The sequence below is a fragment of the Ascaphus truei genome, chromosome 2 (assembly GCF_040206685.1).
Source record: "Ascaphus truei isolate aAscTru1 chromosome 2, aAscTru1.hap1, whole genome shotgun sequence".
NCBI lineage: Eukaryota > Metazoa > Chordata > Amphibia > Anura > Ascaphidae > Ascaphus > Ascaphus truei.
This window is the reverse complement of record NC_134484.1, coordinates 109955698-109979828: the sequence shown is the minus strand read 5'-3', so window position 1 is coordinate 109979828 and position 24131 is coordinate 109955698. Positions and strand designations below refer to the sequence as shown.

The following is a 24131-nucleotide window of genomic DNA, read 5'->3' as shown; positions in this document are numbered from 1 at the left end:
CCACAAAACATGCTCAAATGTGTTGCTGATCTTACTTTTTATAAATATCTGACAGTATTTTTTTCTCTTAATAGAATGGCTTCAAGTGTTCTGAAGAGCTTAATGGATCATTCTGTGCCTGAGGTGTAGGTGAAAACCTTCACATTTTGCCTGGAAATAGAAACTTGGCTGAGCTTGGACTTCTTTTACTCAGCAGCTGTCATGTTACCATCTTTGAGGCAAAGTTTTCTTTTTTTTTTTAATTAACATTGCATGTTAGCATTTGCATTGTATAAAGCAGCTAGGCAATTTCCATTCAAATATGTGGCTCTTTACCTTTATATAAGGTAGACATTTGTGCAATTATCTTAATTACTCTGATCTATGTTGAATAGATGTTATTTCTAGTTCTATAAGGAGCACGTATTTTAATTGTTCTATGACTGTTTACTTTTAGTTTCTCTTGAAGGAGGGACATGTTCTGCAAATTACTTTTTTGTAGTCAGCCATTAATGTACCAACATATGTTTAATCCAAAACGAAGAAAAATGCACTACTCTGTGGTCGTTGGCAAATGTTTTTGCAGGTTAGAAACGTGATTCTGATTAAATATGCTGTAATGTCAATCTTGCATTCAACCAATTTCCTGTTAGAATTATTAGAAAACATACAAGCATATTTAACCCTGCCTTTAAAACATTGCAATATACTATGAGAACATGATTGTCATGTCATGCAGTCTCTTTATATTCCTAATTTCCTTCCGCTTTTAAAATGAGTTCAGCATTAAGCACAAAGTATTTTCATTATAAAATATCAGCAGAACTCCTGTGGCCATTAGATCTAGAAAACACATCCTTTTTATTTGAGAAAATCATGATATAAAAACAAATCTTAACGAACAAATTGCCAGTAAAATGCATGTATTGAAGCACTAAGCAAATTGTGTATTGCTATTAGTTTACATGTTTCCAACAATGGTTTGTATAGTGACTGATGTAATCCTTATTTTCTTAACCTTCAGTTCTGTATCTTTTGTATACAAGCAAAATGTTATGATGCTTTAAAATAACCAAATATAAATAATTACCGCAAATTACTGGATTTGTCTAATTTGTGGATATTGATAAGATACTCAAACGTAGCATATTGCTCTGACCTGAATCTTTGACAACGAAGCAGTTTGTTCATTCGCAGTGAACAAAAGGTTTTTCACGATGTGCACTTTCATCTCAAAGCCATAGGGTTTCTATGCATGTTTTGGAAAACATGGAACAGGTTGCATCTCATGCAGCTGTATCGAATTGCACTGGGTTATGTTGGCAAAAGAAACTGATGCAATAAAATGCAATTTTAACATTTAGTTGTAATACAATTTGTTTTTAGATTCATCTACTTATATATTTTTAGATGCACTAATTGTAGAGGGAGAAAGGGGTGGCCCGGGATTAAAGGGGTTGCACCCCATTTGGCCATCCCCTGACCTCACCAGGGAGACAAGGGGTTAACGGGGCTGAGGTCCAAAAATGTGATTTAACCCTTATGACATGAAAATGTGTATTCCCCTGTTCCCATGCTTTATTGTAATACCTGGTTTAAACAATGTCTGCATCACACACCCACTAGGATCCATCCGGGAGCACAAGGGTTAATAGTTGTTTAGTGATTATAGCCCTTTGTGTAATTTTTCCGCCTTTTCAGGCACCATTTTGCAGGGTCCCATAAGCCGCCATTGAGGCTCCATGTGTTTCAATGGCGAATCTTGCTGTTTGGGTCCTGTTTCCTGTGAAGACCAGCAGATGGCGTCCGAGAGGAGGAGCGGCGGTTTCCCATTGTAAGTCAATGGGCCCATTGACGTCAATGGAGAATCCTCGAAGGAGCTTTCCAGGAACGAGTTGGCTGCCGTCCAAACCGCAAAGCGGATACATTTTCAAGAGAGCTTTGATCACTTAGCAGTCAAGTTCAACGACAAGTGGCGTGGGAATAAACAGTTCTAGAGCACCTAGAAATAAAATTCTTTTTGCCCCTAGTTCCTAGTTCTTTTTGCCCCTCCCCCCACTCGACCACAACCGGGTCCCCGTATCCTGGACCCCCGATAAGGGTCGAACCGAGAAAAGCAGGTCGTGCCATAGGTTCCAATGGCGGCGGCAGAAACAGCTCAAGAAAACGGCTAAGTGTCAAAAGCTGAAATTTGGGAATCCATAGCTCCGGTTCCAGGGGGTCCAGAGGATCAGGGTTTAGGGTACCAGTAGTCACTGCTCCGGCATCGCTGCAGAACCATCCTTGACCCTCTTGGACCAACCCGACGGAGTGTGGACCCCCTTGAAAGTTCGGGACTTTTCCCATAGACTCCAATGGCGGCCAATCTCCATTGACCGGCTATGGCGGAAACCCCCCATTGACTTCAACAGCGGCGTCGCCCCATTGAAAGTCTATGGTGGTGGATTCCCATAGCCGCCAACGGCGGCGGTTTGCCATTGAAAGTCTATGGCGGCGGAGCCCGTTGTTTTCAATGGGGATTTAGTGAAAAAACGTGATTTAATTTACAGCGGAGTTTTTTGTATTAAAATAGGAAACCATTTAAGGTGTATTTGTGTAACTCCGGTTCCAAAGGTCGTAGCAAGTCGCAAATTTGACCAGAGGGTGTCCCAGTTCCGGCATTGAGAACTGGGAAGTTTGGACTGGCTGGACCCAACGTAACCGGATATTTTAATATGTTTGTGTTTTATCTTTCATACTGTGTCCCAAAGCAGGGATAAAACCCAGAGGAAATTCCTTTGCATACCAGGGTAGCATATGGCCAGAGAGGCGACCCAATGTCTAGGACTTAAGTATTGTTCAAAGGATTTTGTCACCTTACCTGTTTACATGAGGGCGGAGATTACTCAAACCAGAGCAGTCTTTAAGTGTCCCATTTAACACTTTACAACAAAGAATATCCTGCCAGGAATCCAATCTGGTAGATTAGCTGGCATTCCTGATGCAGATGAGGGGCTACAGAAATGAGACCCCAGAGTTCTAATGCGCATGTACCAGCTAGCAGGGGGGCATGTATCAAAATGTGTTCCCACATTAGTGAGTGGCTAGAGGTAATTGAAGACCAATCACCTGTACTTAATGTTAAGGATAGGGTTACAGAAGGTTTATAACAGGCCTGCACAACTCGTAAAGTGCGAAGGGCCGAACTGCTCCAAGGAAAAATAAATTGGGCCGCACGGGTAAAATCATCATCATCATCATCATCATCATCTCTCCTCCAGCACCCATCATCATCCTCATATCTCCCCCAGAACCCAACACTATCAACCATTGCGATACTCCCCATCTATCTCTCATACCCCCATCTCTCCCCCTCACCCACACACAATACACCCCTCCACATCAAACACACAATACCCCCCTCCACATCAAACACACAATACCCCCCTACACCCCACACACATCCCACCACCCCCTGCAGCTCACATCCCTCCCCCCTGCAGCTCACATCCCTCCCCCCTGCAGCTCACATCCCTCTGCCCCCTTGCACCTCACATCCCTCTCCCCCTTGCACCTCACATCCCTCTCCCCCCTTGAACCTCACATCCCTCTCCCCCCCTGAACCTCACATCCCTCTCCCCCCTTGCACCTCACATCCCTCTCCCCCCCCTTGCACCTCACATCCCTCTCCCCCCCTTGCACCTCACATCCCTCTCCCCCCCTTGCACCTCACATCCCTCTCCCCCCCTTGCACCTCACATCACTCTCCCCCCCTTGCACCTCACATCCCTCTCCCCCCCTTGCACCTCACATCACTCTCCCCCTTGGGTGGGTGATAGTGACTGGGTGACAGTGACTGGGTGGGTGACAGTGACTGGGTGGGTGGGTGACAGTGACTGGGTGGGTGACAGTGACTGGGTGGGTGACAGTGACTGGGTGGATAGGTGGGTGACAGTGACTGGGTGGGTGACAGTGACTGGGTGGGTGACAGTGACTGGGTGGGTGGGTGACAGTGACTATGACAGTGACTGGGTGGGTGGGTGACAGTGACTGGGTGGGTGGGTGACAGTGACTGGGTGGGTGACAGTGACTGGGTGGGTGACAGTGACGGGGTGGGACACAGTGACTGGGTGGGAAGAGTGACTGGGTGGGACACAGTGACTGGGTGGGTGACTGGGTGGGTGGGTGACAGTGACACTGACAGTGACTGGGTGGGTGACAGTGACTGGGTGGGTGGGTGACAGTGACTGGGTGACAGGGTGACAGTGACTGGGTGGGTGACAGTGACTGGGTGGGTGGGTGACAGTGACCTTGACAGTGACTTGACAGTGACTGGGTGACAGTGACTGGGTGGGTGGGTGACAGTGACTTGGGTGACAGTGACTAACAGTGACTTACCTTGACCCGGGTGGGTGCAGGTTGCCGCCGGACGCTTGCTCCTCCTGCCCCCGATATCCCTGCGGCAGCTGCCTGGGACGGGAGGTGGGCTTGGGGGCGCGGGTTGGGGGAAGGGGGGGAGGAGGGCACGGGAGGTGAGCTCGTGGGGGACGCGAGAAGCTGGCCGCGGAGGGAAGCGGTGAGAAGCAGGCCGCTGGAGGAGCTGAATTATTTAATTATTACTTCCCCCTCCAGCCCACGTTGGGAGCAGGGGGGGGAGCGGGCCCGCAGAGGAGCTGCATGTTGCTTCCCCTTCCGCCCCGCGTTGGGAGCAGGGAAGGGGGAGGGGAGCGGGCACGCAGAGGAGCTGCATGTTGCTTCCCCTTCCGCCCCGCGTTGGGAGCAGGGAAGGGGGAGGGGAGCGGGCCCGCAGAGGAGCTGTGTGTTGCTTCCCCCTCCGGCCCACGTTGGGAGCAGGGGGGGGGAGCGGGCCCGCAGAGGAGCTGCATGTTGCTTCCCCTTCCGCCCCGCGTTGGGAGCAGGGAAGGGGGGGGGGGGGACGGAGTGGGCCTAGCGCATGCGCGCCGGGACCGCAGGGAATTGGCGCCATTTTTTTTTCAAAGTTTTTTTTTTTTCAAAAAAAAAATTTTTTCAAAGTTTTTTTTTTTTTTTTAAATCTCATCGAGGGCCACACAGAGAGGCCAGGCGGGCCGCATGCGGCCCGCGGGCCGCGTGTTGTGCAGCCCTGGTTTATAAACTGTTGTCCACCCTTTATCCTTTGTCTTCTGATATCATCTGAATTGTTACCTGATTGCGAGAGAATTGCAATGCAACATACTTCTCATCCCCCACCCCCAAAGTAAGTGTACTTCTTGTCTGTTACTGTATTATTTCGTGTGTCCACCAATCCAAAGGAATAAATATACTTTATTATATCTAAGCCTCGTTCAGTTCAAACCCAGTATTTGGTGTAAATTACAACCTGTGATAAGCTATCGTCACACTAATCTCCTACATATAACCTAGTAACCCTTTCCCTGCCAGGGAATCTGCCTTTCAGGAAAAGGGTGAAACATACCACTGCTATTAGTTGACTGGTCAAAGGTGGGGACTACCCTTTTAAATAAAACACCAATTATCTCAGTGATATGTACGGTATGAGGCAGTTGACCAGAGGTGCCACCAGTCCAGCTCAACAGGAATATAGATAAACCAATATCTTCTGTAAGATCTAAAACAAGCTACATTATATTAATTGGATGCAATAGCCATAAGTTTATGTATTTCACTGAAGGCATTCACACAATTAAAACATGAGTTGCTATGAATTTTAATTAGGAAAGCTCACTTTATGTAAATTTTATTGCAAGTTCATACATTAGCTAGTCTAGAGGCACTAGCATTTGGATGGGTAGTACAAAAATATACATAATACAAAACACTGCACACAATAGAAAAAGTTAGCCTTGTCAAGGGCACAGTCCTTTATGCAATATCAGTGTACATTTAAGGCAACACAACATTGCACATTAAAGATTACACTTTAAAAACTTTTGGTTTAAAATCTTCAAGTTTTATATATGTTCTAATAGAAGTGCAAAAGTGGGAAACAATCCTCAGTATTGTAGTTTCCAGAATAAAACTTGTCTGTCTGCTGCTCCTGTGATAATGGTGTTGCATGGTTCATTCATCCAAATACATGTTACCGCATCTAAAAAGCAAAAATGTGGGAAAATGTACATTAAGAAGTTCCCCTTAACCCACATTTTAAGCATCGCTGTAACTTTCTAAAATACAATGCCATGAAGCACCAGATCAAATGTTTTCTTTAAATCCGGTGCTATTTTTTGGGCCTTGCTTTGTTCCAGTGATGCATAGCTCCTTTTGTAGGTGTAGGGCAAATTGTTAGAACCATTGATGTTCCTTGAAGGGTTCCCACCCAACACAAGGTGCCAATATTAGAACTGCAGAAGTGCCCCCTTCCATAGCTGCCCTTAACAATTACTCATCTTACAAATTTCCTGCCAAAATAATTTTTCCCCATTCTTGGGTGGGCAATAGGTTGAGGCAGTTTACCTGGTGCAGGACTAACATGCACCTACTGGAAATAATTGAGTTGGAATTTTTTTTTTTTTTTTTTTTTGCAGTCAACAACAATGGTTGTGTTCAGCAAACCATATCACTGGATGTATGTACAATATTTCTAAATGAAGTAGGAAGTTTGCATCTATCAAGCCATGAACTAGTGTAGCTTGATATGCATTTGGTTGTAGTTCGCAAAACATTTTATCACTGCCACTCCTTTTAGGATTAGAAACAGGATAAACTGGTTAACAGATTCATAGGAGTATAGTTCAAGTTTTTCTGAAAGGTAGCAGATTATTCTGAATAAAACGTGCATCACATTTAAGCAGTCACTAGATTTTAAACTATAGTAACACACGCAAAACTTGTTTTAGGATCTGACTAGTAGCAATGCACTTTCAGAAAAATATAGTTAACACTATTTATTTAAACTAACTACCGTAGTATGCAACATTGTTTTAGGATAGTATGTGCGGTGTCTTTAATTGGGAAAGGCACGGGAAGCACCCTTCTAACCATAAGAAACATTACAGCCCACTGACTTGAATGGGCTGTATGAGACTGCCTAGTAAATGTGGCCCAGAATGTCATGATTAATTTACAATTGGCATACAAGGTCACACAGGACATTTTTTCTTTTTTGTATTTATAAAGTGAAATAATGAATCATACATAATCCTGTTTACCTAATCCTTTATCATCCAATTTTATTTTAATTTACACTACTTTTTGTAATCTGCAGGTTTTACTATATTCAACGCTTGTAGATCTAAAATTACAAAATGATAGCTGGGTTTGGGATACTTTAATGATGAACGAGGATTTAGATTTATGGCTGCGAGACCTCTAAAAGATACAGTAGCTTGGGGTACAACGATTCATCTTCGTTCTTTTACATGACGTTTATAAAATGTTGCATTCTCATCCCATATGTGATGGATTAATACATTAGTTATTTTTCTAGTAATGCTGCTGTGCCAAGCATACCATTTCTTTGTTCTCACAGCAGTACTTCAAATGATATTTCTTTGCAATTTTGATATTGCTGCTTAGAACAGACTAAGATTCTTACTTATTTTGTATGCTCTATTACATTGATTCAAACCTTTCACCAGAAAAGTTGTCCGGGCAACTAAATATTTTGTTTACTTGAAAATTAGGAACATTCCCATGTGCTTGTAAATGTATGGGGTACTTCCAACACCTCCTGTAGCTAGTGGTCTTGAAGAATAAAGTATGAGAACCTCTTGTGCTATTAATTAATTTTTTAATATGTATATTACATGGGTAATGACTGTTTAGCAGGAATAGAAAGAGCTGGCCAATGGTCCAGCATACATGCTGAATTGCTGAAGCTGAGCATGTTCAAATGCATATATAGTTTGTGCACTGCCCTTACCAAAGGTTAATCAATATTTGTATCCTTCAAGCGTGATAGCTGGTGTACTACAAACACAAATAAGACCTGTTTGTGTTGAGGGATATCTATGTTCTTGCACACAACCAACACTTTACTGTAATGGTTGCTTAGCCTACTATTAGCCATGTATCTGCTACCAGTGAGGGAAAATGGGTCCTTCCACAGGTAACAGTTACTAAATACACAAAACATTGGATTATTTGTTATGCATCCATTCTTTAACAGCACTTTGCATTGATTTTATTTGTAAAAATGTGAAGGTACCTGAGTGTCCTGGTATTCTTTCAATAATTCTTCCCCCCAACAGGTCCCAAACCAGCAATTCACCAGAGTCATTTCCAGACAGAACGGTGTGCCCATTCCAACAGAAGCACCTGCAAAGGAATGGGGAGTTTTACCCTTTTGCAAACTCCTGGCACACGAAGGATTTAAACAGCCATCAATACTAACCAATGGGAAAATAATTAATCTCACAGTTCCCAGCTAATTTGTCCAATACAGTATTTGACTTATTCCGCTCCCATTCAGTCTCCTGCTTTCCTTGCTCGTATTATATACTGATCATAGGTCTTGGCTTCATACTTGGAGATGATGATACTTAGGGACAATAAAGCACATGGATTTCATTAAATGTCTTTAGATTCCAACTGTGGATGTCTTAATCTGACGTTCTATAATGTAACATATTAATTATAAGATTATGAATGTAATTAGTAGGTTTTTTTTAATAGAATAGCTCAAATCTGCTTTCCACGCTGTTTTTTTAACTAATGAATGTGGCGGTCCTCTCCAGGGCAAAGCTTAAGAAAAAGCTTTAAAGTAGTTTTCGACGCTGCTTGTTATTTTTTGTAATTTTGTTTTCCATTTTACTTGAACCGGGGCGTCCATAGAGCTCCTCGATGGTCCCAACGGACAGAGAATAGTGGTGGGGTCAGCAACATTGTGGCTATTTGTGACTCCCCAGCCATGTTTGTAGTCGAGTGGCCTTATCAGTATGGTTTTGTTTTAGTCGCAACTAAACTGTTACTATAAAGCAGCAATACTACTTTCCAACCTTTTTTATATGTAAAGCATGTGAATCTATAATTCTACATTGTTACCTAAGCTGGCAAATCGTTTGGTGCTTCTGTTATACATCTGTGAAAATCCAGAGTGTGTGCCTAACTAATTGCAGCCTCAGTCAGTGTAACTCAGCAGCTATAATGTATCCTTATATTACAAAGGTAACATTATCTATCGTAACAGTTTAGAGATCAAGTTGCTGGGAACATTTGCAACAAGTTATCCCAAACAGGAAAGTTGCAAAGATCTTGCACTGCTTCGGAGGGGGGCTAAAACCTGCTATACAAATCAAACGATGCTTTAAAACATTAAAAATGGCATTGAAATAAATAAAAACAAGTCACTATTTAATACTATTTTTTTTTTTTTTTTTTTTTAAACCTATGAGATTTCAAATGTTTTGCTGCTTTAATAAACAAATCCATTTAGTGAATAAGCTGTACTGTCCATCGAACCTTGTGATGTTACCCATCTTTAGCATTTTACAAAGTATATCAGGAGCTAGTATTACAGGATGGTTTGTCATTAAACAATGGCAAAGTAAAGAAAGCCTGTTACATGACTGGCATTTTACCTTTGTGCTTTCCCTGAAGGAAGAGAGGAGATGAGCATTCCAGTTTGAACATCAATGACCTTCAAGCATCCATCTTCCCCAGTAGTAAGAACATGTCTACTATCTGAAAAGGTGTATATGGTCATTTTGCAGTGCTCAATCACAGCATTAACCTGGTATGCTATTGGTGGTGACTCCTTTCTGTCCCCTATCATCTTTGTCTTCACTATCACTGTTTTCCAAACCGTTCCTGGGAACACCCCAGACAGACCAGACTTTAGGGGAAATTACTAAATGATTAAGTTTTGCACTTTTCTGTTTTCCCTCTAACGTGGCAAGGCTGGGGTGCCCCTAGGCGAAGGTTGAGAAACCCTGAATTATGGTATATAATAACTCACTATGATACAATCAATCGCAAACAAAAAAACAGGTAGATAACATCACAAATCTAAGAGTCTGAATACAATTTGTATCTATATATCTATATAAGACAATGGTGGTACCACTCAGAAGAGAACCACTGAACTCTGATGCAAATAATAGCTTAACAACAACAACCCACTTGTATGCATCATAGATTGGATTGAGATTGGGCTCTTAAAAGGTTACCTATTTGTATGCCTAAAGTGAAAAATTAAGCAGAACATTGTTTACAACAGCATCACATACAATTTACTTATTTTAGTATTTCCACACACAAAAAAACCTGATTACATATAAAATAAATATATAGACCCCCACCCTTCAGTAAAAGATGATGATGATGATGACAGACTGGGTTATTATCGAGAGCCCACAGTGAAACAATATGATGGCCATTTCACAATAAAAACACAAGTGGTATGGCATACAAATTCCTCAAGAATGCAGGCCTCCTCTAGGACAGACGTACAAAGTAGAGCTATACTATACTCACAATAAATGAAGAATTGCACTGTGAAAAAGTAACAGCTAAGTACAGAGGCGAAACGTTTGAAAGGTTCATATGGGACCTGAAACGTTGTTTCTCCTCTGTACTTGGCTGTTACAATAAATGAAGAATTGAATCATGAACTTGTGAGTAGACCTCTACATTGTACCTCTGTCCTAAATATCTGTATTTTGAGGAATTTGTTTGTCTATGTTGTGTTGGCTGCACAAGCAGGATTCTCTTTGCCTGAAACTGTTTCCCCGCACTTTGGAACTGTACTATACAAATCCAAACGCCATACCTGATATTTATAACAACCTCTAGTTATCGGTATGTTTGAATAAGCTTTTCATACCTAGGCCTATTTTTCAGATGCATTGTAGAGTAAAGATACCTGTGGACATCTTGTTATATCTATTTATATTCCCTGGGAGGAAAAAAAGGCCCTTGCTAAAAGTCTTCCTTCCCAATATATCAACTGATAAGAAGTGCTATTTTATTGTGTATTATCTATGTACCTATATTCCTGAGAAGAAACAAGGACTACCTACCAGGGCTGAATGCTGCATCATGAACTGTTCCACAGTGGCAATGAAGCTGATGTAATATAGAGCTTGTTGTGATATCCCAAATACTAACAGTGCCTTCTTTAGTCCCCGACACTAGAAGTGAATTCTCAGAGTTCAAGTTGATTGTGTTTACCTACAAATAAAAAAAAAATTGTAGCATTAAAAGTCTAGCTTTTCTGGCAGTGTATTTACACATTCACATAAATATAAACAATGAGTTTATTTTATTATTACATAAAAATTGCATGTTCCATAAACCGAAACACTCATGAAAGGGTAGAGCCCCTTCAAATTTCCTTGTGCTACAGAGATTCACTCCAGGTATATGAAGTCCATTTAAATCAGCAACATGATAACAGACCATAAGGGGTTAACACATATGATGAACAGCAAATGAGTCTACTGACTCTCCCCTAGTATGGGAGCAGCCTGGCAACATACAGAGGGTTGACCCAGTAGGTTAAGTAACCTGCTAGGGACCCCTCAAATGTATAAATAGTGCACTAAAAGTGGCTGTTCCCCTGGGGTGCTTAAGAATAAGAAATAAACTTACTCAGTTCTTTCATTGGTCTGTTCCAGTTGGCGTGCTCCAGGCTTGTGAGCAATAAAGTAGCAGGATATCCTCTCCATAGGAAAGTAATCAGCGGGCACTGCTTGGACAAAAAATGGCAAGAAGGCTGGACTGTGCAAAAAATATTAAAGACTTTATTGGTTCCCGGCAAACATGGATAAAAAAGGGGAGAAGGAGTCCCCCCTCAGCGCTCTGACGCGTTTCGTCCGCACAGGGACTTTGTCAAAGTCAGAGCGCTGAGGGGGGACTCCTCCCCTTTTTTATCCATGTTTGCCTGGAACCAATAAAGGCTTTTATATTTTTTGCACAGTCCAGCCTTCTTGTCATTTTTTGTCCAAGCAGTGCCCGCTGATTACTTTCCTATGGAGAGGATATCCTGCTAAGTTCCATAAACCCCAGTATCCCATGGGTCTGTCAGAAGCTTGGGTATGGGTTATATTTTTATGAGAATATCCCCAACAATCCTTGTATATTCATGTACTTAACATACTAGGAATTTCAGGTTTTATTGTTGAATCCCTCTTTCCATATATTTTATATAAAAGCATAATTGCAATTTCTAAAGGTTTTGTGTTAATAAGGATTGAAACACTAACAAGAAAAATCTAGAAGATGGTTTATTGGTTTCCCCTCACAAAACCTGGATTTTATTCTAGTCAGTTTAAAGAATTAAATTACAAATTCAGAATTCTGCTACATCTGTGGAATAATACTTTTAATATTTCTGTCGACAAGTATTTATACTTTTAATTGTTTTTCTCCCATTATAAAAGTACTAAACCCCACTTTCATACTCACACCGGCATCATGCTCTAACTCTGCCAGCAACTGAAAGTCGTTTTTCTTTGTTACTGACACATTAGCAGGAACACAACTCCACACCTGAAAAACAAAGGTTACCAAAGGAACGGATATGACTCCAGAGATCCAACCACAAAGGTTAATCATTTCTCACCCCAAAAAATGAATATCACAAGATGATTGGTCACTCCTCCTTCCTCCATGCTGAACATGGCTCAGGGCAAACCAGACGATTTTGTGGCTTGAGTCGATGAAGCTAGGACGAGCTTTTCAAAGTTGCTCTATCCCAAATAGCAGAGCAAATACACAGATACCCAGCAAGCTCTCAGAACCCCCCCAAAATTACCACATATTACACGTGTGGTGTGTGTGGGTGTGTGTGGTGTGTGTAAAGGAGTGCTACTGGGCGTGGCTAATTGTATAAACAAGAAACACAAGTCCAGAGCAACATCCAATGTGACAAAATTACACAGTGAAATACATATATATATATATATATATATATATATATATATATCTTGAAAAAAAGGGGTCATTTAGTTAACCCTTTAGCCAAAGCGTATAAGCCTGCGAACCACTTTCAAGGCATGACCATATCATCGCAGGTCCTAACACCAACTGATTAAAATCCTTGAAAGTGGCTCGCAGGCTTATACGCGTTGGCCAAAGGGTTAACTAAATCACCCCCTTTTCAAGAGATATATAGGTATTTCACTGTGTAATTTTGTCACATTGGATGTTGCTCTGGACTTTTGTCCCAAATAGCAGGGCAACCAGCTTCGCTTGGAAGCTAGGAAAGTCTGCCGTGCAGAGACTAAGTCCGACGCGAGGACCAAGTTCTCATTTTAGAACATAGCAGTCGCGGTCAGGAGTTCCTGAAAGAAGCTGGGGAAGAAGTGCAGAAAATCTTTGCAAACCTGGTTGATAAACTTATCTTCTGCCTCACTCACATGTGAAGTACTGCAACCACCTGTCAATTGGATCTCTGAATACTAGTGTAGGGACTGTATATTATCTTTAGAGTGGAGGACAAAAAGGAAGTCCTCACTGTATATGAGAACTAGAAAAGACTATCCGATTTTTTTTTGTATTACCCATTTAACAGTTATCTAGTAGGCGATGGAACTGTAAACCCCCCTCCCCACACACGATTTTCTTCCTTTCCCAATATCTAACTCTTTAATTTCTATTTTAAATAAATGTTCTGCAACAGAAGTTCAAAAACCACTTTACAGAGACACCAAAACATGTAAATATAAATGCATGCATCATACTACAAATCAGGCAATTCCTTCGGTTTAAATGTTAAGCATAACTAAGGACAACTTTAGCCAGATAAGGGCTGAAGAGTGACTTTAGTGAATTTATTTCACAAGTATGTATTATGGCTTCTTATAATTTATAAAATTCCTTAAAAAATATATATATATATATATATATATATATATATATATATATAAACCCGTTACTTTCCTACAGTAAGTGGAGTAAAGCGGGGTGTTAATCACCTTAACCTCACATACTGTACAGTACAGACCTTCACAGTAGAATCCCAGGACGCAGTGCATAGCCTGTCGTTCTGCCAGCGGACTTTGCTAACAGCATCGTCGTGCCCCATCAATGTGTGTTGAGTTCTTCCAAATGCAATGGAATAAAAATATCTGGGAGCAAAGAAAAAGGCAAAGTTGAAGTCGAATAATGCTCGAAATAAAACCTACCTTTAGTTTTGTATTGAAGAGGTCTACAACACAAGGGCTCTGATATGAAACATTTTATGTTTAGCATCTTGCCCCCTGAACACGTCCTGCTCTTTAAAAAATAAAGAAAACGTTAAAATGATGACTTTCCTAATCTCTAGACTGCACTTGGCCATGGGGTGACAAATAAGACACCTAATATTTCAAATACACATCTCTTGAATGGAGCATTAGATTTTAAAAATAAAAACAGCATTAGAAAGAAGATATTTCTGAATGTAAAAAAAAAAAAAAAATACAATGCACAATAAAATATATATATTTTTCTTCTTAAATGGTAATCAGCGTGGTCTGCTGCTTAATAAACGTAGTGCACTCATTGTCCTCACTAAAGTGTAGTACACATAGATGACCTGTGAGGGCGGTATCCATTTTAGTTATCCAATATATCAACATTAAGAATAGCCCAGTCTGTGGTCAAAGGAACTTCAAGGGCCAAGACTGACAAAAGTAAAATGAGTGTTTATGTATCACAACTTTCATTTTAACTACGCGGGGGAAGTCTAGTTATTATTTATTTCACTTCCTGTAGTTGGTTATTTATGCTGACAGAGTTGGTGTAAACAAGGCACGCATGAAAGCATAGGATATGCTGTAACCATAATGCAAGAAAAGTAGTGATTATTGTGTTTGATACACACACATTGTTGTCCCATGAGGAGCATATGACAGTGGTATCTTCAGGTAGGACGACACAGGAAGACAATGCCTAAGAAGAAACAAAAATAAAACTGTAATACAGAGCTTTACAAGCTTCTCCAAACATGTCATGTTATACATTTAAGCAAACAGGAAAAGCGATTCTGTATAGTCCGATGCAGCCGTTTTCGGCTGAAAATTCCCATTGAGTTGAACTGGGAGTTACCATAAAACAGCTTGAATGGCCGCATCTGTAAACAATGCTTTGTATGTGTGACCTACTCCTGGTCATTAATAACCTTTTGTTTCTATATTCAAAATCAGGAATAGGATTACCACACTTTGGTCTTGTGCAATGCAAGTAAGTAAGAACTAATACAAAAAACAAAACTGCATGGAAAAAATAAATAAATTCTAAACATTTAATCCTAAATTGTTTTCTATTGAAAACAGTGAAACTTGGAATCAGAAAGATTTTAAGGTTACATAATATATGATAAGCTGGTGAATATTTATCCCTTACTGAAATACCCTGACGTGATTAAAACTCATATATAACTTAGTCATGGGTTCCATTTCTGATTTGTCATAGGGTCAACCTGCAGTCACTTAATACATATTCCCTAATAGATGTTGTAGAGACCATCTTCAAGGAGGGTTATACAGTACTGCAACAGCACATACCTTCGTATGGAAACACACTTTAAATGTGATTATATAATGGAGCAGGTAGAAATATTTGCTGCTTGAGGCAAAGATGAACCTTAAATTTAAGTAAATTAAAATTTTATAGAAAAAACACATTTAGAATGGACATAAAATTGTTCTAAATTTAAAAAAAAAACTACAGATTTAAGAATCAATTATGAGCAGCCCGTGAAACTTTTTATATTCAATTGTTTCTAATCAGATACTGCCACAGACATCTGAAATATCAATCTTGCGAAGGCCGACTACAGTTTTGTAAACATGTTTGAATGGAGATTAATATGGCCAAGTGCTACTTGAGTTGTACTGTATTTAATTTTTTTTTCACTCAAGGCTAGAGCTCATTTTAACTTCCACTGTTCGTGTGCATATCTAGAAGCGAAACAGTGGACAGTCTATGAACAACACAATATATTGCAAATTAAGAACACAAGTATACCCCTAAATAAAAGCCCAACCTAAATCTGACACAAACTTTCCCATTCACTTTAATTACCAGAACGATATCAACCTTTTGTCATTTTCTACCATCTCTAAAATATTAAACCATGTTTGTGGATTATTTCATAGAAAACTACTTGATTATCTATTTTCTTAAATATGTCATATCTTATTCCAAGTAGGAGGAACTGGTGAGTTAGAACAAAATACTGTACATGTATGTTACCAAGGGCAAAAAGTAGTACTGCTGGCAAAGAATAGCATCTTTTTTAATTGTACTGCTCTGACTTGTTGGTGGCTTTATATATAATTGATTATATTGCAAGCACAATTGTAAAATTTTCAGACTGAGGGAAAACAAAAAAATTACAGCATAATTTCCACATAAAGCACAAAGAAATGGGACAGTTATTGAATTGACAACACTATGCAGTTAAAAGGGATTTTCTCCAAAAATCCAGTGCCTATAGCAGAGGACATTTTTTAACCTGTATCTTTGGTCAACCAAGCACACTGCATTACCTGTGATGTCACTGAAATTCCTGTATGAATTCTAAGTTAGCAAAGAAGGGTTGGTAGCCATGTGGGTCCTTTCTTCGATGTAGTAACAAAGGAGGGAGAAGGAGTAGGTGGCATGATGCTTTTTATTGGACCAACATGTCGTTTATATGTTACAAGCTTTCAAATCTCTCAGGGTCTTTCATCTGGTAATGTTATGCATTTTAAGAAGCCTTGTATACTTTCCATAAAAATCATCTAAATTCCCCTCACCATATTGGAGAAAGAGAAACTCCTTTGAATAGATTTTTGATCCCTAGAGAACATCTTCAATGTTGAATCTGTAACACAGGACAAAAGAAACGAATATTTGCAATGAATAGTATATCCACACAAAATACAGCCAGGGAAATACAATAGTCAGTTGGTGGGGTCTGGTCACAACATTGGGAAATTGTTAACAATTGTTCAGTCCTATTCAAATAAACTATCAGTAACAACGTGTTAACAATTTCATAGCTTAGAAAAGAAAACAGTGTGCTCCAGTATAGAACATGCACCAGGTGTGCAGAAGCAGGAATCCCTTTCCTATATGGCAGCCCACGCTTACTTCCACTTGTTTATGGTCACATATTTTGCACTGTCCGGTGCGATATCATTTGTCCAGAGTACTGTAAACCTTTTCACTGCCCTAGTGCTGTTCCTTTAATGTCACAAGGGCTTGCAGTCTGACCCGCTAGAGGCTGTTATGACAATCGGGCAACGTCATGCCATTTTTTTTTTTCAGTTTTCTAGGGGAGCCTCTATTCTTTTGAGCAGATTTAGTTGACGAATTGCAGACCTCGAGGGCTCTGATGCATGTTAATGGACCAACATGAGAGGTCTTCATAGAATAACGAGTTTATAAAACAGATCACAACCTACAATATATCTATATTTCTCCAGTATTAGTTACTGTAAGACTGATTTAATACAGGGAAGCGACTGGAAGCAGATTTAACGAGAACAGACCCATACAGTCATGTACCAACTGTAATGCAGCTGTTGCACAGCATGCAACACCTCAAGTATTGTGTAATAACATGTCAGAGTTAAAGAAGACCCCATTTCAAAAAGGATAGACAAAGTATAATTTGTACTAAAGGTGAAATGGGAACATATTTGTAAGAAGACTTGTTTAAAAGCAATGAACGACAGGTTTTTGCAATTGCAGATAGGAACCAAATAAAGCAGCAATCCGCGCTGACATTTTTCCTCCCATTGTCTTTACTTACTCCCTCTTCTTGTCCTAATCAATGCCATTTTTACTTTAAAAATCTGGTGCTCCGTTCAGGAGATAAGCGTAACAAATATTAAGCATTTTGGAGGTTAAAGAACACTCCCCCCCAGAGCAGGCTACAGGTTACCATGGTAACCACAGACGTTCAAGATTAAGAAAACCCTGACTTAACACCAAACAAATCCCCCCAAAATAGCAGGATATGCTCAGGGGGCAAGATACGGACATTATATGAGTTTAATCAAGATGGGCGTTCTGTGGGGACTCCTGCTGTAAACCTCATATTAAAACATGCAGCAAAGTAGCGCAAAGACCAATGGTATTTATATAATTAGCTTGCCCATGTACAAAGTACACAAATACTTCAGTCACTGAAACAAATGGCGTTACGCTTTCAAACAGAAACCATTCTAAAAATGTCTAGCACACTGAAGTGGTATTGAAATAACAATTGGAATTATATTATATTATAATAATAGCAATTATAATTTAAGAGTGAAATCAAACCTTGGGATGTTGTGAAGACTGAAGACCCGTTGGAAGACACAGCGATGCCAGTAACAGCCCTGTTGAATAGAAGAAAACAAACCTCTAAACATGTGCATTCACTGAAAGTAATTCACATTTCTGAGAAATGCTGCTGTAAAATACGTTTTCTTTGACAACCCTGGTACAAACCACAGCACATTTGGAATCACTACAGCATTTTTACTCATTTACAAAAAGGTATAATTCCTGAACTAGACCTTTGAGCAGGGGTTCTTAACTCCAGTCTTCAAGACCTCCCAACAGGTCAGGTTTTCAGGATACCCCAGCTTCAGCACAGGACGCCTAAGCCACCAGTGCTGAAGCAGAGATATCCTGAAAACCTGAGCTGTTGGAGGGTCTTCAGCCCTGGAGTTGAGAACCCCTGCCTTAGAGAAAAGCACTATACACATTCCATCATAATGGTCAGTGTATTTTGCTGTTAGGCCTTTGATCTTTAATAATTCTAATGCATCCGGCTCAACAATCAATAACTGAAGAGCAGAATTCTGTTGAGAGCAATGTTGCAGTAGTTAGCTCATGATTACAAAGAAGAATACTAAAAATGATACAAACAAAACAGGCCTATGCAACATGTACTTGAAATGTACATGCTAATTTGCATAAGAAGAAACAATAGCCACTGCAAACGTAATATAAACACTCTGTTTCCTGAATGTTCACCACAAAATAAAATAATGTAACCAAATTATGAACTTACTCTTTGTGACTCTTGTGCCCAGTTTCTATCTGGAGCTTTGTGATGCTGCTCCACGCAAGTGTCTTACTTTCTTCTGTCAGATCTTCAAAAGATTCCTCGCTGAGGGAAACTACTAGAAACAAACATACCCATTAAAAAAAGCATAGTATCAAGGCGTCACCAGGCAGTCAAAGAGCTGTACATTGGGAGGTGCTCAGGTGAGGCTTTTACATTTTGGAACTTACAATAGTAATGATAATAAATTTGTATAATTATCAAGCTGTCATGTACAGTAGGTAGACAATGTGACCCCAAAACATGGCATCAGCCTTTTACTTTTTGAATACACACTTTAGAAATCATTGCATTACAATATGTAATGTGCACTCCCTCAACTTCTGTTTATTTACAGATCATAAAGTAGGTTGATTTGATTAATTTAAGCTCTCAAATGATTGTTTACACACTGAATAATATATTTTTGGGAATTATTTTAGTCATGAAGGTGGTTGGCTCAAACTATGTTTTATGGAGTTGACAATAAATAGACGAAGCAAATTTTTTTACACTACACTAGAAAGTTGCAGAATTTGATCCCCTTCTAAACGTGGCCAACTTCAGTACTCTTTCAGGTGTATTACTGTATACTGAAATGAGACATACCCTACTATTCCAACACAGTCATTGAATCTTATGGAAGCTCAATGATATTTAGCGTTCTATTGGCATATGCTCGATGATGACTAGGGTCAATGTAACAGGGATACATCTGAATCACAAAATAGGTCACAGACTTCACTTGCCTTTACTTGGTGACTCAACCATGGACGTATGACGACTGGACGACCACGAAAAATTCCTCAACTTTGAAGCAATTCTTTTTGGATGAGGTTTAGTAAAAAGTTGTGTTGGGGTCTGACCAAATTCCAAGATTTGAGTTAACAAAGCGATTTTCTGATCAGGGTCCTGAATGCTTAAAAATAAACATGGCAAGTGAAAAATGAAAATGACATACTTCGTGGCGAGAGAAAGTTTGTGAATCTCAATGATAATTATGGAAATTCAATAGTTTTTCCATAATAACCTCCATGAATCAAAACCAGTCTTTTCTTAAATATCCAATCGGGTTTATATTAACCAATTCCATGTCTTTTGAAACAAAATTATGTATGAATTAGACAAACAATGAGTACCAAGAGTCAGGGTATGTGCAAAAATAAGTGCAACTCTTATCAGCTAAATTAAAGGGGATCTTTAGAATCAGGTGTTTAAATAATTAGGCAGATCTACAGGTGGGAGTTAGGAGGCCCCATCCTATATAAAGATCAGAAACTTTGTGTGTTTGGGCTTCATCATACAGGTGTGTGTGAACACATCATGCCATGATCAAAATAAATCTCTGAGGACCTCAGAAAAGCAGTTATTGATGCTCAGTCTAGAAAGGGTTACCAAACCATATCTAAAGATATGGGCCTCCACCAATCCACTGTCAGACAAATGGAGAACGTTCAAGACCAGTCACCCCGGAGCGGTTTTGCTACCAAAATCTCTCCAAGAACAAATCAGCAAATCATACAGGAAGTCACAAAGAACCTCAGAGGAACATCCAAAGATCTGTAGGCCACTGTCACCTTGGCGAATGTGAATGTTTATGACTCAATGATCAGAAAAAAAAAACTGAGCAAGAATGGTGTTCAAGGAAGGACAGCAAGGAAGAAACCACTGCTCTCTAAAAAGAACATTGCTGCCGTCTGACTTTCGCCAAAGAGCACATAGATGATCCACAAAACTTCAGGAACAATGTTCTCTGAACAGATGAGTCAAAGGTAGAACTTTTTGGCCTCAATGAGAAACGTTATGTTTGGCGAAAACCAAACCACTGCGTTTGAACAGAAGAACCCCATCCCAAACATTAAACTTGGAGGTGGGGGGTGTGATGGTTTGGGGCTGCTTTGCTTCCTCGGGACCTGGACGGCTTGCCATCATTGACACTACCATGAATTCTGCATTGTATCAGAAGATTCTAGTGGAGAATGTTAGGCCATCCGTCCATGAGCTAAAGTTGAACCAAAAGTGGGTCATGTAGCCATACACATACACCATGATCCTACACATACAAGCAGATCTACGAAAGAATGGCTGTAGAAGAAGAAATTCTGCATTTTAGAATGGCCTACTCAAAGTCCAGACCTAAACACCATCGAAATGTTGTGGCAGGACCTGAAGCAAGTTGTCTATGCAAGGAAGACCTCAAATGTCACTGAGTTGAAGCAGTTCTGTAAGGAGGAATGGGTCAAAATTCCTCAAAACCGATGTGAGACTGACCAGCAGTTACAGGAAATGCTTAGTTGAGGATATTGGTGCTCAATGAGTACTGAATCTAAAGGTTCACATACCTTTTCACACATGGATATTGAATGTTGAATAATTTGTGGATAAAAAAGTGTTGAAAAAGTATCATGTTTTTGTGTCATTTGTTTGATCAGGTTATTTTTATCTATTATTAGGACTTTGATTAAGATCTAATAACATTTTATGCTCAAAATATGTGAAAATCCTAAGTGGTTCACAAACTTTTCTCCCCACTGTATATTGCCTAACATTTGTCATAAGCAAATTTAAAAAAAAGAGACGTTACTGGAACATACCAATTTCGACATTCGCAATTGCACCATTCAGTTCCTTTCTATGATTTTTGTAACCGGGTAGGTGACAAAGAAAACTATAACTTAAGACTGTGATGAAGTCAGATTAAACAAGATCGACAATTATTTTGACATGAGCGTCTAAAACCTCACAAATCTCTTCTTCATATGTACAGTAGGTTAACTACAGGTTTTTAATTTAGCAATATGATATTTCTTCAGAAATTTAACTGAATGGAGTTTAAGAATGGACCGGTGAGGACTTGGCAGCACAAAAGGCATCCTAACATAGGAGTCCGCAAGGACGTAAAAATGTATTATATGAACAACTATTTTGCAGGTCCCTAAAATGGTCTACAAAATTCTTCACAATTTAAAAAATAAAATCGATTTAGCCCAAGAGAGGTTAAAGCCCGTTCATGCACTGACTCACAGCGTTAATATTTAAAGTAGATTTCAGATTGTCAGGGGCTTAGTCAAAGAGCACTCAACGTGATCATCATTTCTTTAGCTTTCAGTCACTTACCATTTTTTAAAAAAATCACTGGTAGACACTTGAGCAATACATGGACTAACTGGATCATGGGGCATTGCCAATCTCCTTAATTTTGAGCCTCTAGATTCCATATGATGAAGCACCATATTCTATAGACACACACACGAAAATATATAATTCTAGTACCTGTTCAAGTCAACTTCTCCCTCATATGTGACCGGATGGAACACTAAATAGGATGAGAAAATATGAAAGTAATGTAAACAGAATTGGTTAAAATACAAAAATATACCAAAATGTAAGAGGGGAAACAAATGCCTAAGCTATAAGAGAATATTTATTTCTATGCATCGAATCCTAATTGAGATCACTATAGAGAAATTAGTCATCAAGAATTATACTGTGGAGTCTTGCCTCCATTTTCTTCTTACTTCTGATCGGTACTACGGGATAACTTGGTGCAAAAAGTACAGTATGGAAAAATACCCGGTAACAAACCAAATTAGATGGGTGAAGAACCATTAGTTATTCGATACCCGTAGCACTATTCTTTAATGTTGAACAGGCTTGCATGCCACCGCAGCAATGATCTAGTTGCACCTCAGATTTGGGCAATCTCAAATTAATATAAAATGACATTTACATTGTAATTACTTTAATAAAAGTGAAAATTAGTTTAAAAAAAAAAAAAAAGAAAAAAAAAAAAAAAAGGAATATCACACCCCTAAAAGAGAACTGCAGCAAAAGATCCCATTTGACTTAAATATCATTAGATAAAATGCTACTCGAAGCACTGCTGCTACCAGATACCTTAAGATTGAAAGCCATAACAGTAGCACTAAATCATGTAAAAATATTAGGCTTTAGGAAAAACATAGGGCCATTTTTGATGCGTGGCACTATTGGCACAGGCTTTCTTTTTCCACCCATTTATTCACAAGTAAAAACATATTGGCTTTTTGAACTTTGAGCAAGCATACCATGTTTCCATCACAATTCCAGGATGGAAACAAAAAGGCAACATTTTATGAGTGCTGTAGGCGATGCGTGCAGAGGTGATTACAAGACTTTCTTTGTAAAGTATAGGCTTTTCCTTAGGCCAAACTTCAGGTTTCGAAGCGGATGAAAGTCCATATAAGTCTATAGAAGTCGACATAGTTACCGGCGGTCCCTATGCATCTGGGACATGCACAAATTGCCTGCATGCCCTGGTGTCACTAAGAAGCAGGGACCCGCACATGTAGTCTGAATGCAAACCAGAGAGAGCAAGAGAAACCGTTCCCTTTCCTGCCTTTTAAACCCTTGCTAGTAATGGATGGTGGAAGCTGCCCAGCCCCCTAGCAACAACCCCGTTCTCTCCCTGCTTAGGGAAATCATGCGGCTCCCCAAGCTGGTCAGGACTATGTCCAGAGAGGCAATACCGGACACATACATGGCCAGTATTACCTCTCATTTTTTTACTTGACAGTGTCCAAATACAGGACAGTCTGGTTTAATACTGGACACCTGGCAACCCTAAATTTATGTGTGCCTTTCCATTAAGTTCATTGGCGAGGTTAAAGCAGCGGCATTACACTAAAGAAGATATGAAAGTACTCATGAAGAAATCAAAAATGTGTGGCATTAGCAGATAGTTTTTTTGCCCACTAATATTGCACAGACAAAAATAGCATGGTATGCTAAACAAAGCAAATGGTCTGCTAAAAACATCGCTTCACATGGATTGACGTGGCTTGCACAAAGCTACAAAAATACAGAAACATCTAACGCAGAGGCGTCAACAAGATTACAAATATTTTTTCATGTGGAATATAGTTGAAGATAGTGTTAGGTTTGAGACCCCATTATATTACTGTATAAATGTTTGGGGAAATAGTTATACATTGTTATAATAATGTGACTTATAATAGTTATAAGTCACAAATGGAGGTATTTCAGAACATATAATGCATTATTTTATATAATAAAATAATTGTAATAAAAAGGTTCTCTGTAGAACCATATGATTCCATACCTGGATGAAGGATTATGGATTAGAGACTCAATTTGGAACTGTGCAAAATAGAAATAGAAATATATATATATATATATATATATATATATATACAGTGTTCGACAAACCTATACATTTGCTCGC

The 24131-nt window shown here is 39.5% G+C and overlaps 2 protein-coding genes across 14 annotated transcripts in view; one reads left to right on the top strand and one right to left on the bottom strand.

The window, feature by feature from the left end:
* The window catches only part of SDCBP (syndecan binding protein), a 35217-nt gene extending 34142 nt beyond the window's left edge, over positions 1-1075 (top strand). For all 4 annotated transcript variants that reach the window (XM_075584071.1, XM_075584070.1, XM_075584069.1 and 1 more), the window contains one exon: positions 75-1075. In XM_075584071.1, coding sequence (XP_075440186.1) covers positions 75-129 — 55 coding nt within the window. In that variant the 3' untranslated portion in view covers positions 130-1075. The remainder of the gene's footprint in view (positions 1-74) is intronic.
* Positions 1076-5659: 4584 nt separating this feature from the next.
* Positions 5660-24131, bottom strand: part of NSMAF (neutral sphingomyelinase activation associated factor) — an 85035-nt gene continuing 66563 nt past the window's right edge. For 6 of the 10 annotated variants that reach the window (XM_075584060.1, XM_075584062.1, XM_075584066.1 and 3 more), the window contains 12 exons: positions 22181-22223; positions 19657-19826; positions 18875-18986; positions 18136-18194; positions 16623-16690; positions 14705-14772; positions 13844-13967; positions 12304-12387; positions 10917-11067; positions 9477-9579; positions 8105-8214; positions 5660-6046 (listed from right to left, as the gene is read on the bottom strand). In XM_075584060.1, the coding sequence (XP_075440175.1) occupies positions 5952-6046; positions 8105-8214; positions 9477-9579; positions 10917-11067; positions 12304-12387; positions 13844-13967; positions 14705-14772; positions 16623-16690; positions 18136-18194; positions 18875-18986; positions 19657-19826; positions 22181-22223 (1187 nt within the window). In that variant the 3' untranslated portion in view covers positions 5660-5951. Of the gene's footprint in view, positions 6047-8104; positions 8215-8290; positions 8438-9476; positions 9580-10916; positions 11068-12303; positions 12388-13843; positions 13968-14704; positions 14773-16622; positions 16691-18135; positions 18195-18874; positions 18987-19656; positions 19827-22180; positions 22224-24131 lie in introns of those variants that run through there. The other 4 variants (XM_075584061.1, XR_012798216.1, XR_012798210.1 and 1 more) reach the window with 4 other exon arrangements.